General features: G+C 25.5%; 1 protein-coding gene across 1 annotated transcript in view; it reads right to left on the bottom strand.

The window, feature by feature from the left end:
• Positions 1-16952, bottom strand: part of LOC135963299 (cytochrome P450 4c3) — a 38665-nt gene extending 21713 nt beyond the window's left edge. Inside the window, exon 1 of the mRNA XM_065515090.1 lies at positions 16718-16952. Coding sequence (XP_065371162.1) covers positions 16718-16952 — 235 coding nt within the window. The remainder of the gene's footprint in view (positions 1-16717) is intronic.
• Between the last annotated feature and the right edge of the window lie 834 nt (positions 16953-17786).

Genomic DNA, 17786 nt, shown 5'->3' with positions numbered 1-17786 from the left:
AATTCAAAGAATGCCTACATATATTTTCTGAAGTTATTGATTCATAAAACTGCTCTATGAATTTCATAGAATCAAGAAATTTAGTTTCAAGTTTATAAATGAAGGGTAAACCTTTTAATAAAGTTTATGCATAAAAACAGAAAAAACTCGGCTTATTTTTGGAAAAACTGGGTAACTCCATTTTTCGGAAAAAAACGGGTAAATTAACGTGCTGAGTCAACAAATACATATTCACTAAAGTTGCCTTAATTATGAAAAATATAAAAATAGATTGAAAAAAAGTTTTTTTTTGGAAAAACTAATGGAACCAGAAATATTTAACATTATTTAGAATTATGTTTTGCTAATGCACATGCATAATAACATAAATTAATATTAAATAACACAACAGCAAAAAAAGTCAACAGCAAAAAAGGCTTCACTAACCACTATATATATTTGATGCATCATGATTAGATGTTTAGATTTTTTAGATGTTTCTCCACATAATTTATGATAATTCAAAAAGGGTTCCGATATTATTGAAGTAAACTTAGAAAAGTTCACTTACATAACCTTTGCGTTTTAATCGGCTCAGGAGTTTCGGAGTTATAATAACAAATTGAAGCAAAAAATATATTTTTTACGTGAAAATAGCAAATTTTTGTGTTTTAAAAAAACTCATGAAAAATTGAAAACGGCAGAACTTGTTCAGGTTTATTATTTTGTCTCAAAGCCACATGTAATGGGATCAAAATAAGATATTGATCATAAATATCGATGGATTATTTTCACAAAATTGTATGTGCTTACACAGGCTTGTATTTTGCGTGTCAATTTTACATGTGTTTTGTTTTTGTTACAATTTTCGTTACAATAACAAAACATATGTCGACTTTATTTTAAAATAGAACTTATCAGCCTAACTACAAAAGCCTTAAAGTCGATTTTAAGTCCATAAAATTGGCTATTATTTAAATCACTTGAATGCATATGTTGGAAAAAGTTTTGAAGCTTTTTCAAATAAATTCTATTTTTAAAAAAAAGTCGACTTTAACAAAAATTAACTTTAAAATTTCTTTCATGTTTGTTTTTTTCGTACCATAAGAAATATTTTAAAAAAGCATATTCCAACTCATACACTCAAATTAATGAAAATATTTATCAATGCATGTAAATAAAAATAAATAAATTCCAAAAAATTAAAAAAAAACAAAATCTACATAAAAGTTCAAAACAAAAAGCAACATTCTAAATTATATGTACTTAAAATCGAAAGAGTCGATTCCATTTTTTGTCAAAAATTCTTCTTTAGTTATACGAAAAAAATTTTAAAAAACTAATACATATTTATAAAATAAAATTAAAAATAATAGAAGAATTCACCCTAACTATGAAAGAAATTTTAAAGTTAATTTTTGTTAAAGCCGACTTTATTTTAAAATAGAACATATACATTCAAATAATTGAAAATATGTATATTTCAATAAATGTAAATAATAAAAAGAAATTTTAAAAAATTAAAAAAACAAAATGTACATAAAAGCATGATACAATAATTGTAGAAGGTAGAATGACTAGGGAGAGTTTTCAATATTTACCCCTATAACGTCAAACTTTGATTTTTATTTGTTCATATTTTCTTTTTTTTGACAACAATTGTATAATTGAGAATTTATTTTCTACTGAGTGTACCTTATATTGTTGTGTCATGAATAAAAGTTCAAAACAAAAAGCTTTTTTTAAATAAGAAAACAACATTTTAAATTATATTTGAAATTTGTTTCATGGTACGAAATTTAAAATAATAGTCAACCGACTTTAAGGCTTTTGTAGTTAGGCTGATTGATTTTACTTGAGGACCAGAGTCCTATTTTGAATATGTACCTTCAAGAAACGGTTATGGGCTATTATTACGGTAACATTATTTTAATAATGACGATAATTTCATTCTGACTTAAATTTATAACAAAATTTACAAAAATTAAAAATAAGCTAACTTGGGTAGTATTAAATTACATTTTAAATTCTGAAGATTCAATAAACTCTATTATTGAAATAAAAAATTTGTATTTTTAAAATTTAAAATAAATTATATAATAGTGGTAACGGTATTTACGATTTTATTAGTAAATTAATTCGGTAACGATTGCTAGTCGAGCTGAAAGTAAATTTTTTCTACAAGTATTTCACTGATATTTTCCAAAGCTTTAACCTTGAGTGCATTAATACATAATTCTCATCTCATATTTCAAAATAAGTAAATAACCTTGACTTTTCTTATTCACTTTAAGAACACCCCAGTTATATTACCCCCTATAAACAAATTTTATTAGCACTTCAATTAACACAATAAATAATAGTAGAGTTATTAAATAAAATAATAAAATATTCTTAAATAAAGCCAAAATTTTTTTTTTACTTTATGTATTGAGATGTTTTACGCTACAGAATATATTTTTATTTCGCCAATATTATTGATTTAATTTAATTTTATTCATTAAATTGTTTGCTCCATTAACCATTGATTTCCTTAAAACCCCTAATATTCGGCTTCATTTAATGTTAATAATGGTTGATGTTTAAAATAAATATTAACAACTACTCTCGGCAAATCCTATTTAGAATCTTAACAAGAAATATTCAGAAAAAATTAGCAACAATCAATAAATATTCCCACATTAATTATTCTCAACCACACGCCAACTGTCAAAAAAAATCATTTAACGTTTTTTTTTCTTTATCTTTTGGATAGTGTTTGTTGTATATTAGTTTATTTTTTTTGTAAATCGCACAATATTATTTGTTTTAAATACAACAAATATAAATTTACCTTAAAAGTCTTTATTGAAAAAAAAACATATCAAATTCATAAAATTTTCAAAATTTATTAACCATCAACAACAACAAAAACTACAACTATTTAAGTGGCAAATTTAAAATATAATAAAAAATTAAATCGAAATTTATTGCTTTTGTTGTTGCTGTTGTTATTGGGTTACGGCTTAGTTTTTTCTCACGCATAACAAACAAAAAAATACAAAACAAAATTATAATGATAAATAAATAAAATAACCAAAAACAGTAGACATTAAAACAATTAAAAAACCTACACAATTATTTTTGAATAATTATTTACATACAACAACACCAATAATGATGATGATAATAATAAAAATGGTTAAATTTAAATTAACAAAGTAGATATGTACATTGTACAAGTACTAAGTAGTAATAAAATAAATGTGAATTAAAAATAAATTATTTGGAGACCTCATTAAGTTATGTATTTTGATACAGTGGTTAACAGCAGTGGATATATTTTGAAAACTACACTATTACTCTAAACAACTAACACTAAAATTCCTTAGGAATGTTTGCACTTTACTTTCTAAGGTGCAGTACACAATTAACGTTTAAAGTGACTACACTTTAGATTACTTAGAGACACTTAAGTGCCAATTGTCATCACGCTAGATTACAAGGGATGTATAAAGTAACCAAGTGAATTCACACTACATTACTAAGAGTATATACATGTAAAATGACCCAGAATATATAAATTGGAGTCAGCCAAGTATTCAGACATTAGTGACAATTACTGTCTATATGGGATCACAAAAGATAATGTAATATAAAACCATCTTATTCTAAATTTTTGTAAATAATTTAAGTCAGATCGATATTGCCGATACGGTTGACATGTTTCGGTAACGGGTTTTTAACGGTTGGCAAGGGTTTTGCTTATACATATTTATTTTTGTATGCCTTAAAATTCCTTAGAATCCTGTGAATTATTTTGTTGTTGGATTGCAAAAAAATAAGTAAGAGTGTTATATTCGGCTGCGCCAAATCGTATATATCCAACTTCAACATAATAAGGGCACCGATTTTTAACTTTTTGTTTTTGTTGTTTTTTATTCTTTATTACTACAAAATAAATTTCGCTTTGCTAGATTAATGCATTCAAAAGTTAGCGAAAACCTAGTGTGTATAGTAAGTAAGTCTGAACAAAGTTTTTCATACATTTTGAGTCAAACCTGTCTAGCGATTCAACATAATTTGGTAAATTTTATTATGTCAAATTTCGTTTTCTAGAATATTTAAAAAATTTCATTCCCTACCTCCTTTTCTCAAGGCCCTATCGTGTCATTTACAGACAAATGGAAGCACATAGCTAGATCGACATAGGATTGTAAATATACACAGAAATAACTATTTCTTAAACCGTTTCAATTCAAATATTTGTCACATATTGAACTGGTTTCAATTATTTCATAATTAAATCAAGTATTTGCTCAAAAACAAAATTTCTTGATATTTTCTATTGAATTTTGAGTTTTGAATTTGATTATTTTGACAATTGAATATACAATTTTCGTTATTGGTTTAATTTCAAATACAAAAATTATTGAATAGATAATTTTCGTAATTGAAAACACATTTTTGTTATTTTTTGTGTTTCGATTACGAACATTATCTATTCAATAATTTTTGTATTTAAAATTCAACCAATAACGAAAATTGTATATTCAATTGTCAAAATAATCAAATTCAATAGAAAATATCAAGAAATTTTGTTTTTGAGCAAATGAATACTTGATTTAATTATGAAATAATTGAAACCAGTTCAATATGGGATAAATGTTTGAATTGAAATATAATTTTTTCTGTGTAAGTACTAGAGTATTCAAAAACCGAAACAGTTTTATCTTCCGTTTGTAATTTCTACATTTTTCATTTGCGACCCCACAAAGTATATATATTCCGGATCGTTATAGATAGAGAAGTCGATATAGCCATGTCCGTCTGTATGTTGAAATCAACTTTCCGTAGCCCCAAATAACTTACATACATGATTTTCGCATAAATATATCGGGAATTCTTTCGGCTCGGTTGCTATTTAAAATCGGCCCACAACTGGCTGAGATATGTGGAAAAAAAACCGGGACAACCTCGATTTTTGGCCTATGTTTGATTACTAAGTCATGAATATAGACAATATGGATATCTAATGATAGATATTTCAAAGTCCATTGCAACGATGTATATAAGGCTATAGAATGTTGGACCTAAAATGGGTCAAAATCGGGAAAAATATTTTTTAACCCGATTTTTTTTTTCATCCAAAAATTTTTTTGTCATAAATTCCTTTTCAAAAAAAATTTGGAAAAAACTTTTTTTTAAAAAATTAAAAAATAATTTCGAAAAAAAAAAAAATGAAAAACAATTTTTTGAAAAGAAACAATTTTAATTTTGTTTACTTAAAAATATTTAAACACATTTATTTTGAATTATAATTTGGTGAAGGGTATATAAGATTCGGCACAGCCGAACCAATGAAAAACTCATTGGTTTTTGTAATTAAGAATTTTTCTTGAATATATAATTTTTTCAAACTTTGCCTGCTTTTTAAACTTTTTGATAATATTTTTATATTTTCGCATCGGAAATTTCTCGCTGATTAAAATGTGTTTTTAAAGATAATTTATTAAGAATACTTAGATATCGTTTCATCGACATGTCAGTGATCAGGAGTAGATCTAACTCTCTTATATATATAGTAAGATTAGAATGAAAAGAGAATTCCGCTAATGTTAAACAAATTTAAAAATTCCAGTTATGTCTCAATAGTGTATTTAAAATTGAACTAATATATTTAAAAAGTCTTTTGAAATTACATTAAAATTTTAAAAAAAATCTATATTGCTATCAGTACCAACAAATTTTGCAGCCCACAGTACCTATATAATTGAACATAATTTATTGGGAGAAAAATGTAAAGTGAAATTATTTTTCAATTATGTTGGCCAGTTTTTTTTCATCTCGTTTTTGCTTTACTAAAATACATTATTTATTTAATGACGCTAATTGTGTGTGCGTTTTTTTATATTTTCATAAAATAGATTTATTAACTTCCCCTCCACAAATGAAACCTTAACAATAATTTTTAAGTGCAATTTTAACATCGTGGACAAGATCAGGGTAATTTTAAGAATTTCATAAGACAATAAATTAAAGAGAGAAAGAAATATCTGAAAAAAGAAACTAAATTAATAAATATTTAATGTAAAGAAATCTTTATAAAGATGGATGCCAAGGTTGGTATTGTTGCTTTTAATGAGTTTATTATGGGGATGTGGCCATTTAGAAATATTTATTTATAAACAGAGTTTCATTTAATTTATAGATATAATGATACTTAATAAATATTTAAAATTGTTTTTAAGACCAAAATATATGTATTTAACTAAACAAAATCAAGGCAAACATAATTAATTTTTTTAAAACGTAAAAGATAATATTGCCTTTATCTTACTTAGTAGAACTTAAAGCTTATAAAATGTTTGTCGCACCCGCTAACTTTATTTATTTTCTTTCGTCCCCACTGTGCATTGCTAAATACTACTATTGAAAAACATATTGAGGCGTAAGATTTGCAAAATTAAACTTACTATCTACCTTGTATTATAACAATTTAAAATTAGTTTTAACTAATTAATATGAGATTAATATTTAAATGATAAAAATGTCAGTTTAATACTAATTCATTTCTTTAATTGTACTGCCAATTTATTCAATTTTGTTATACTATGAAAGTAAACCAAATGCCTCATTATTCAGTATTTGATCTAAAGTTGTAAATATGTTCAGTTAAAAGATGTACTTGATATTTTGCATGACTTTTTAAAATATTTTAGTACTCTACACCACCGTTTGGTTTGGAAGATATAAATGTTGGGTAAAGCGACCGTAATGTACGGTTCCTGTAAGTGTCTGGTTTAATTTTACAGAAAATTGTTTATTATTGTTATAAATAAATAATACACATTTTCAGACTTATTTCTAATTTTCCGTTCCAAAAATAAAACTCTGAGATGACGTCTGGTTACTACTAATTACTAATTGATAGTAATATAAAATTTAGTTTAATGTTTAATAGGGATTTCAGCTTGATCCATAATCGAAAACGGTTTTGAAGAAAATGCAATATCTTGAATAACCCGAAATATGGTTTTATAAAAAATTCTGTTTTTAATACGCCTTATTTCATAGTCAAAAGAGTGATATAACTTCCGCGACTTATTTGAAAAGACAAATTTCGACATTCTAATGATTTGATGTTCCATGTAAACATGTCTGTTCATGTTTTTTATACCCTTCTCCATGAGTAATTTCTACATTTTTCATTTGCCACCGTACAAAGTATATATGTATGTATGTATATTCCGGATCGTTATAGATAGCAAAGTTGATATAGCCACGTCCGTCTGTATGTTGAAATCAACTTTCCGTAGCCTCCAAACAACTTACATACATGATTCATACATCAATATATCGGGAATTTTTCCGGCTCAGTTGCTATTTAAAAACGGTCCATAAATGGCTGAGATATAAGGAAACCGGGATAACCTTGATTTTTGGCCTATTTTTTATTTATATCTGGATTACTAAGTCATTAATATAGACAATATGGATATTCAATGATAGATATTTCAAAGTCCATTGCAACGATGTATATATTAAAAATTAATAAAAAAAAATTTAAAAAATTAAAAAAAAAACTTTTTTAAAATAAATATAAAAAAAAATTGAAAAAAAATTTAAATTTTGTTTACTTAAAAATATTTTAAAGTATAATTTGTTTTTATTTCGAATTGCTTGTTTAACGGCTGTTCTACAGAAAATTGTCTGCATAACATTTTGTTCCATTTTAAATTTCAAGTTTAACTGATTTTTTCTTTATAAAATATTTGCCCAATTCACAATTGATGTCGTAGTGTTGTAATGCTGTATGTCATAAATATTTTTCAAACTATTTTTTCGAAACAAAAACAAAACATAAATAAAAAGAATTACGACATACAACGATACAACGCTACGACATCAATTGTGAATTGGGCTATTATGTATAACAATTTTTCTATAGATAATGCTTGGTATAAAAATATTTTAATAAACAAGTAAGAGTGCTTTATTCGGCTGTGCCGTATCTTATATACCCTTCACCAAATTATACTTCAAAATAAAAATTTTAAATATTTTTAGGTAAACAAAATTAATTTTTTTTCCAAAGTTGTTTTTTTTTCATTTTTTGTAAAAAAAAATTTCTAATAGTTATTTCAATTTTTTTTTTTAAATTTAAAATTTTTTTTTTAAATTTTAAAATTTTTTTTTTGTTTTTTCAATTTTTTTTTTTGGTGAAAAAAAAATTCGGGTTAAAATTTTTTTCCGATTTTGACCCATTGTAGGTCCAACTTACTTATATACGTCGTTGCAAATGTCTTCGAAATATCTATCATTAGATATCCATATTGTCTATGTTAATGTCTTAGTAATCCAGATATAGGTAAAAAATAGGTCAAAAATCTAGGTTGTCCTGGTTTTTTCCTCATATCTCAATGTGGTCCGATTTTGCTGATTTTATTTAAAAAAGCATGTCTGACAGAATTATTGAAGATTTGGATCCCGAAGATATCTGGGGTCTTCAAAATTGATTTCAACAGACAGACAGACGGACATGGCTTAATCGACTCCGCTTTCTATAAGGATCCAGAATATATATACTTTATAGGGTCGGAAATGAAAAATGTAGAAATTACAAACGGAATGACAAACTTATATATACCCTTCTCACGAAGGTGAAGGGTATAAAAACTGCCAGAAAATTGGCCATGTAACAGTCATTTTCTATAGAAAATGTTCTGTATAACAAAAATGTCTAAAAAACTGTGTTTTCTATAGATACTTTTTAGAAAACTGCTTATCTTGTATTTTATAGAAAATTCCTGTATGCAACAGCTTTTTAAAGATTGTTTCCATAGAACATTTCTTGAATAACATTATTTTCTATAGAAAATTTCCTGTAGTATAACAGTTTTTTATGAAATATTACATTTATAACAGTTTTCCTATAAAACATATTTCTGTATAACAATTTTCTTTATAGGAAATTTGTTGTATAACAGTTTTTTATCCAACACTTTCTGTAACAGTTTTGTCTACATCAAATTTTCTATAAAACAATTTTTCTATAGGATAATTTTTATATTATAGGTTTTTCTATATATAATTTATTTGTATCAAAATTTTGTATGACTTTTTTAATAAAATTTGTTTTTATAACAGTTTTTTTCTATAGTCTGTATAACAATATAGCTATAGAAAATTGGCTTATACAATAGTTTTTTCTATGGAAAACCCTTTTTTTAATATAAACGTTTTTCTGTAATAGTTTTTTTAATAGAAAATTTCCCTTATATAAAATTTGTTGTTTAACAGTATTTTGTATAGAAGATTTTGTGTATTTGAGTACTTTTGTTCCAGCAAACAATGCTAATATGAAAATAATTTAAAACAAATAATTTTCTATACTCTGAGGTTGAAAAAAGTACTATTTGAATAGTATTTAGTAAAAGGAAAAGTTTAATTTCCCATTTTTGTCGGTTAACTAATAATGTTAAGAAAATATTCGAATCAAAATTCTTGAATTTTGAACAGTTTGCCTATGGACCTGAACAGGGGGAAAATGGTAAAAAAATCTAATTTTTTAAAGTTTTTTTTTGTGGTTTTGATCTTGAAGATGAAGTTTTTTTGATTTTATATGTTCAAAATTATTTATATGTTTGCAAGATATGAGTCTGAGAAAATTATCACTTTTTTGCAAAAATGACTGCGAGGCCCCAATTCTTTGAGGGCCCATAAAAAAACTTCTGCTCTTTTATTACGTAGTGGTGTCCGTAAATGGTTATTTTTGTTCGTGTTTCACTGTGTATATTTGTAATCTATGTAGGGTCGAGGTATATGTTAACAAATTGAAAACGAACTTGTTCGATCCTTGTTAATTTCCATTTTAGTTGTATTATTAGTAACAGTAAAAGCTAGTGGTACCGCTAATTTGCATTATTTCTGCAACGGTATTTTGACTTATTTCAGTAACGATATTTTAGAGATAACGATCATTTTGATCTGGCTTAAATTATTAATAGATAAAAAATATTACTTTAGTTTTTCCAGATTTCAATAAACTTAATTAATGAATAAAAATATTTAATATTAATGTTTATAATGACAATAGAATAGCGGTAACAGTATTTTAAAAGTAATGGTAATACAACTATTTACTTAACGTTATTTTAGAAGAAATGGTAACATATCTAAAAGGGTATTTTAAAAATGTTAAGTAAAAATGTTAAGTTCCAAAGGCCATTCGAATTTTTTGTTTTTTTTTAGCAAAATATTAAAAATTCTATTTTATAGGTTCTAGGGAACGTTTTAATATTCAATATTAATGTCTTTAATTCACTGGGCTAGGTTGTTTGCCACTAGAGTGTCCAAAAAACCGAAAAATTTTGAAAAAACCGGTTAACCGTTTTCGATTTTTGTCTTCAAAAAAAACCGGTTAACCGGTTTATATTAACTTTTTATTCAATATGAAAAATTTTTGAATCTTTATGCAATTACTTTATACGTTTTACGAAATATTGTCAAATGCTATAATTTTCTATAAAATAAAACAATATTTTTAAAAATGTTATCAAAGTTTTTCAAAAATATGTTTAAATAGCTTTAAAAAATATTTTTCATTAAAACCTATTAACCGTCTTATAAAAACAGGTTTCTCAAAAAACCGTAAAGTTAAAGAAATCCGAAACCGGTCGAGTTTACAAATATGAAAAAACCGGTTGACCGGTTTTCGGTTTCGGTTTTGGATACTCTATTTGCCAGCTTATGAATCTTTGGTTTACGTGAAAAATCTAACGTAATTAAGCTAAACTAATAATAGTTTAGATTAAGATAAATTCAAACGGAAGTAGAATAATTGATCAAAAACGCTCACTACATGTGAGTTTGAATACTCAGATGCCGAAATTACCAGACAAACAATTCACACACATTTAATAACTATTATTAAGAAGAAAAAAAAACTTCCTTAATGACTTAAAGTTTCTCTAAACAAAATAAAAACAAAATATAATTAAAAGATGTACAGAAATACCAAAGAAAAACCCAAAATATTTATGTATTTTGCATTCAATACTTCAAATACAGTTTAACAATAATAAAACATATTTCCGCATTTTGAAACCAAAACAAAACCGAGAGTGAGAGATATAAAAAATAATGCTAAATACAACAAATATAAAATATAATCAATGAATAATTTTTAGCTGGGGGGCCAGTTTCAAACAATTTAAGATAAAAAAACATAAAATATTTAATAATATTCATGGATTTATAAATAAACTACGAACACACACACATTATTCAGACATACAATATTAACAATTTGAATTTGTTTATTTAGGAGATCGATCCATTCATTAGTTAAGTTAAGCCATCATTATTCGCAACTAATAAAAACTAAAATATTTTTTTATAACATTTCATTTGTTTATTTATAAATAAGAAAGAAAAAAACTATTTCCATATGCAAGAAAAAAAATGTTAATGAAAAATCATATAAATTCTTTGGAAATAAAAAAGAATTGCATAATTTATAGAAATTTTTAATAAATTGAATTTATAGAATCAAGTTTAAGGTTAATTGATGTTCAGCAACACATAATATATTCTATAACTAAAGGTTAATTTGTGTTTTAATCGTCATAACTATTTTAACAAATGTATTTTATTTATATATTCATTTATTTTTTGTGAATTGCCAATATTAGAGGTCAATTGAAACAAAATCAAGTTCAATGATAGCTATTGAACATTAATAATCTTATAATATTATTTAGTATATTTTATTCTATTGTTTCTTTAGGCTCAAATTTAATCAAATATTAGTAGTTTAGATATCCTTGAGTATATTGTAGCATTATTAAAATTAATATATTGAATAGTTTTAGATCAGGGTTGCATATTGATTAGTGGTATTATTTATAGTTCTAGATTTTTTAATGCGAAACATTGGTTTTGTTGACATAGGTATATCAAGACCCAAAAATATCATGTAAAATTAACAGATAGCCCATTCTGTAAGAATGCTGTCTAATATATTTTTGAATATACCTGCATTGTTAAAATTTATAATCGCTAATTCATGGTATAAAATCAAAATTGTTTAAAAATGAATTAAATAACATAAACGATTACTAGAAAATATCAAGGGTAAATTTCACCTTGTTAGAATCATGTATTTAAATGATTCCATAAAATTCTTTAGACCTAATTTTTTCTTTTTGGCCCAACCATGCCTTCAACAGGCGGACATATAATTTTATAAGGACCCAGAATATATACTTTTGTATACGATCAAATTTTCGATGTGTTATAAATGGAATGACAAAATCAAAATATGTACCCCAGAATAATGCTAGTTTCAAGACTGGCTACTAGAGATTTTAACGGGAAATCCCGGGAATTCCGCAAAATTTTCAATCCCGAGATCCCGGAAAATTGTGAGAGAATTCCCGGAAATTATTTCCCGTAGTTTTATGTGGTGATTTTTTGAACTTTACTTTCTCTAAAAGATGCTTAAGCTCCAAAACAAATACAGAAGATTCATACAACATAAAAGATTTAACTCAAATAGACCAATAACAAGTTCTTTATTCAAATTATTACGAAAACTCGTGAATCTTCAGGGCTTTCACAGAATTCTATTCCGATCGAAAGTGAAATTATTTTAGTATTTTGCTTTTTCACAAAGAGTAAAACGAAAATTTTTGGAATAAAACCACCATCCATGGAATTGTATTTTGTTTAATATTATTGGATTTTCTTCAAGTTTTAATTGACATTTTTACTTAGTTTTTGATTTAATAAGCAAAACATTGCCAGTTCAAAATTAAAAAAAAATAAAATATATTTTTTTGCAAATTAATTGAAATATAACGATGGTTGAAAAAAAATCTAATGAAAATTTAAGCCATTCCGATATAAATGACAAATGGTGCAGGTTTGTATGTAACCAAAATTAGTTTATCTCTTTATATTTAATTTTTATTGGATTCTTTATTTGTAACCAATTAAATTTTAAAACCAAAGAAATTATTTTGGATTTTTAACGAAGTCTACATTCTTAAATTTGAATAATTTGCTCTTGGCGAGAATTCCCGGGATCCCAGGAAATTTCAAAATTAATCCCAATTTCCCGGGAAATTAAAAACTCTACTAGCTCTACTTGGCGAGAATTCCCGGGATCCCAGGAAATTTCAAAATTAATCCCAATTTCCCGGGAAATTAAAAACTCTACTAGCTATACTGACTCAAAACTGTTTAAAGGTAACTGTAACGCTAATTTGAATTATTTCGGTTGTGGTATTTTCTTCCTTTAAAGGTATTTAAGCGGTAACGGTACTGTTATTTCGGTAACGATAATTTCGGTCTGACTTTAATTTCATAATAAAATATAAAATAATCTAAATAATTTATTAAATGTGGTATTTTTTTAATTGCGGACGATAAAAATTTTTATTCTCATTTTCTATAATTATTTATAAATAACAGTAACTGTATTTTCGAATATTTCAGTAAAAGTAACGGTATTATTTTAAAGATAACGATAGTCGAGCTAAAAGGGCATTTAAGATGGCTAACTATTGTAGTCTCAATTTGTTTTTCCATTTCAATTAGAATCTCCAATGGAATTTTAGAAAATACCAAATGATAAATTCTATTATAAATTCAGAAAAAAACAATTGGAAATTAAAGTTTTCATTTAAAATTAAAATTAATATTTTCTAATTTAAATTCAGATTATAATAGAAGTAGAGATTTTTCTATTTGAAAATTAGGATATTGTTAGCTTAGAGAGCAAACGTAATAAGTCCACTTTTTATAAAAATTGAGAATTTAATACAAAACTTTAGAATAAGTAACAATAAAATATTTGCTTAAAAAAACGCAAACAATTCTTTCGTTTTTCCAAGTTTTTATAATGTGGTATGCAAAAGTCTAAGTCTATTTTGTGGTAAATAATTATCTCAATCAACTATGTTATTAAATTTATAATATTGACAAACTTGTTTTAATTATTATTAATTTTAACCAAAAAAAAACGTATATTGTAAATTTTTTTAACCTTCATAGGATCTTCGGGTCAAATTTGACCCATTTTGTAATTAAAATTTAATTGGTTCTAAAAGTGAGTGGTTAATATTTTTGATATTTTATGAATTTTATTTAATTTCAAATCTTGAATTTTTGTTACGCACAATTAAGTTAAATGTTTTCAAATCTTTGTTAGCTCTACAATACATCTTTGGCAGCACTAATATATATCTGTCTCTTTTCATTATACTTGGATGAAAACTGTAATTCCCCGAGCAAATACCAAAGCTATTTTTTCTTATCCTTCAAATGGTCTTCGGGTCAAATTTAATCCATTTTGAAATTAAAATTTATTTTTTTATAAAACTGAGTTTTTTAAAAAAAAAATGGCAACAAAAATATCGGTTTTCTAACGTCAGTAAATGAGTAAATTTTTTAAATTGTATTACAATAATTGCTTCAAATGATGTGGAATGACACAAACTCATTTAAAAATATTGACCATACGAGTATTTCCTGACAATTAATATTTCAATTCAAATGACTGTTTATTTATTTAATTTTTAAAAAAATAATGCAAAATTTTTTCAAGAAAAACTTAGTTATTTTCAAATATCCGTTAAAAGTATGAGGTACTAGTTGGCCCCAATTGGAAGAATGAAATAGTACTATTAAGTCTCCCTTTGTGAATTAATAATAATTCACGATAACATGTCTCTAGTTTAATTTTAATTGTTTCATTGTAATGTGGATTCCAGCTCATTCGAAACGTATTATTAGAATAAAGCATTATGAATGCCTAATTTCATATTTCTGGGTCCATTACTATAGAAAATGCAAAAGAAAGGTACCACCAAAAGTCAACATTTGAGAATTCTAACGCATGACTAATTTTTAGGTTTATTATTTTATAAAATATTCAAAGAGTACTATTAAAATAAACAAATAGTACCATTGATTATTTATTCAGAAGCATATCAGTAAAATAATTTATTATAATAAAAAGTACCATTAAAAGAAAAAGTACCATTTTTCCACACTTGATCGCCCGTCAAGTTTGAAATCAAAGTAATTTCCCGATTCTAGGTTCAATATTATAGAAAATTCAAAAAGTACCATTTTGAAGAACGAAAAATTATTCCATGTTTTGGTTCAATTATACATTTTTGGTATGGTAATTACCATTCATTATTATTTCTTTACTGAGAAGCATACTAGCCAACTTTAATGTATATTAGCTAACTAATTTAATATATTTAAAAAGTAACATTAAAAGAAAATGTACCAATTTTCCTTTATCCTCTTGGACACCCGTCAAGTTGGAATTTTAAATTTGTATAGCATTTCCTATATTATCAACTGATTTATTTTGTTTCTATAAAACTTGATATTTTATAAATTGTCACAAAACCGATCGGTTTTCAATTTTTTAAAACCGAAAATAAAAATCAGTAACCGATTTCAAAAATATTTTAAACAAAGGATTTTATAACATTTTTGGGACATATTCTTAAGAAAATAGTTTTTTGACCAAAAATTTTTGATATCTAATTAAATTACTTTTTTATTCTATTGTAATAGCTTGATTTTATATGATTGTTTTTTTCCTAAATAATTTTATTAAAGGTATTTATAGACGGCAATACTCATTATTAATATTTGTCTAAAATTCAAGTATCATAATACAATTTCATCGTCTAAAAAAAATTTGTATTAGATTTTCAAAAAATAGGAATGATTTTTTTGATTTACGGTCGGTATTCAAAATTTGTTTAAAACAATTCAAAAACATTTTATTTTCATATGTATCGGGTATGTATTTATAAAAATAAAAATTTCAGAAAAATATCACCCAACAAAGAAATAAAATATTTGTAATAAACAATAAATGTTTTTTCGAAACGATTTTTTGAAATACCGACTGATTTCAATAATATTTTAAATTTGAAAAGTGTTAATACTCAGTATTGCCGTCTATAAATACCTTAAACATTTATAAGTTTTCAAGTGATTTGTTTACATTTTATTAACCCATATTACACATGTTTAATCAAAACTAAACATTATTCTCCCCTAAGTTCGAGTAGTTTAACACCAAACCTAAAAAATCAAACATGCCCCATCATTACAAATCATTTTAAAATTTCAAACATGACTTTCAATGGCAATAAAATCTCAACCGGAAGACTAGCAACAGTTTACTTACACAACGAAGTTAGAAATTAAAATCTGCCAATAAAATTGGGCCTAAAAATGGAAGTATATGACACGTTAAGTACCAAACACTTCAACCAGAACATGTAGATCAAACACATTTGTTTTATTGTTATTACGCTTCAAATTCAGCTATAAAATTTAGATACATAATTAATTAACACATTTCGGTCATAAATAAAAAAAAAACATGCTCCAAATGTAAGCAGAGAAAAAGTGTTCGCATTTATCGATCACTGAAATCATATAACAAATCGTTAAGGGAGAGAGAGAGTAATAAATTAAACTGAAAATTATGAGTATTCAGGGTCAAAATGGTTGACACCTTAAAATCCAAAATTATTTAACCGTCAAATAATAATAAACCAATAATATGCACAACCGATTAAATAAATAAACATACATTTATATTGAAACCAGAAATGCCAATAAAGTTATTACAATTTTAAAAGGAAAAGGTCAAGAACCTGCACTTCACTGGTTTCCTCAAACAAAATACACAGGAGAATTAAACAATATTTACCATCATGATCCACATTCATTTCGATGGCATTTCCCAGGAAGGGCATTGAAGCTGGACCAGGTATTTTCTCAATTAATTTTACCAAACGAGCGCGTCTTTTATTGTAGATCACTAGGAAAATAATAACGGCCGCAGTTAAAAATACCGTTATGGGAGAATAACCGGAAATGAATTTAACTGTTTTTGAAAGTAAAACACTCTCAGCCATAAGGGTGGTTATAACACGAGACGACATTGTGATTTTGTTATTTTTTTATCTTTTTTTTTTAATTGAACACTTTTAATTTATATATTTTTCGTTTTATTTAAAATAAACTGTTACAATTTAAATTTATCACTTTTTATTTCTTTTTTTGAAAACCTTAAATCATTATATTAATTTTAATTGTTATTTTTTTTATTAATCACTTAATTTTTGTTGTAATTAAATTGAATTTATTATTATTTATTTCAAACACCCGCTTTTAACACCTTTAATGCGAATTTAATTTGTAACCACCATCCGTATGGCGAAGATCTTAGTAGATGAAGCTGTAATTCATGCAAGAGCCGAAAATATCGAAAAATCTCTTTACGAGAAGCTACGGTTGTGCTGGTCGAATGTCAACTAACAAAAACTCATTGATTGCATAAAAATTTAAAAGAAGTGTTAACAATTTTTGACTGTTTTGAGTATTTCGACTATGTTTTGCTTTGGTTTTGTTTGGCTTTTTTCTTTGTATTTTCGTTGGTTGGTTGGTGGTGTGCGTGTTCGTTGTTTGGCGGCTCTAACAGACGCGATCATAACATTTGTTAACATTCGCACATTTGCGCTGTCGTGTTACGCTAACGTTACACTGTTAAACTCACAGATACATTTGTATTTACAGCTAAAAATAATGTGTTCACACACAGATACATTCCAAAGACCGGCTCCGGATGTAGCACTAATACATGTATTAAAATTTTTAGCTAAAATTCAAATCTATGAGAGTGTGTCGTCAAACAGCAAATGAGTCGGTACAAATAAATTTAAGAGTAGCTGAGATAAAAGATGTTGGAAAATATGTACTGTATTTAGATTGTTTTG

This window comes from Calliphora vicina, chromosome 1 (genome assembly GCF_958450345.1).
Source record: "Calliphora vicina chromosome 1, idCalVici1.1, whole genome shotgun sequence".
Lineage (NCBI taxonomy): Eukaryota > Metazoa > Arthropoda > Insecta > Diptera > Calliphoridae > Calliphora > Calliphora vicina.
This window is presented reverse-complemented; position numbering and strand designations above follow the sequence as displayed.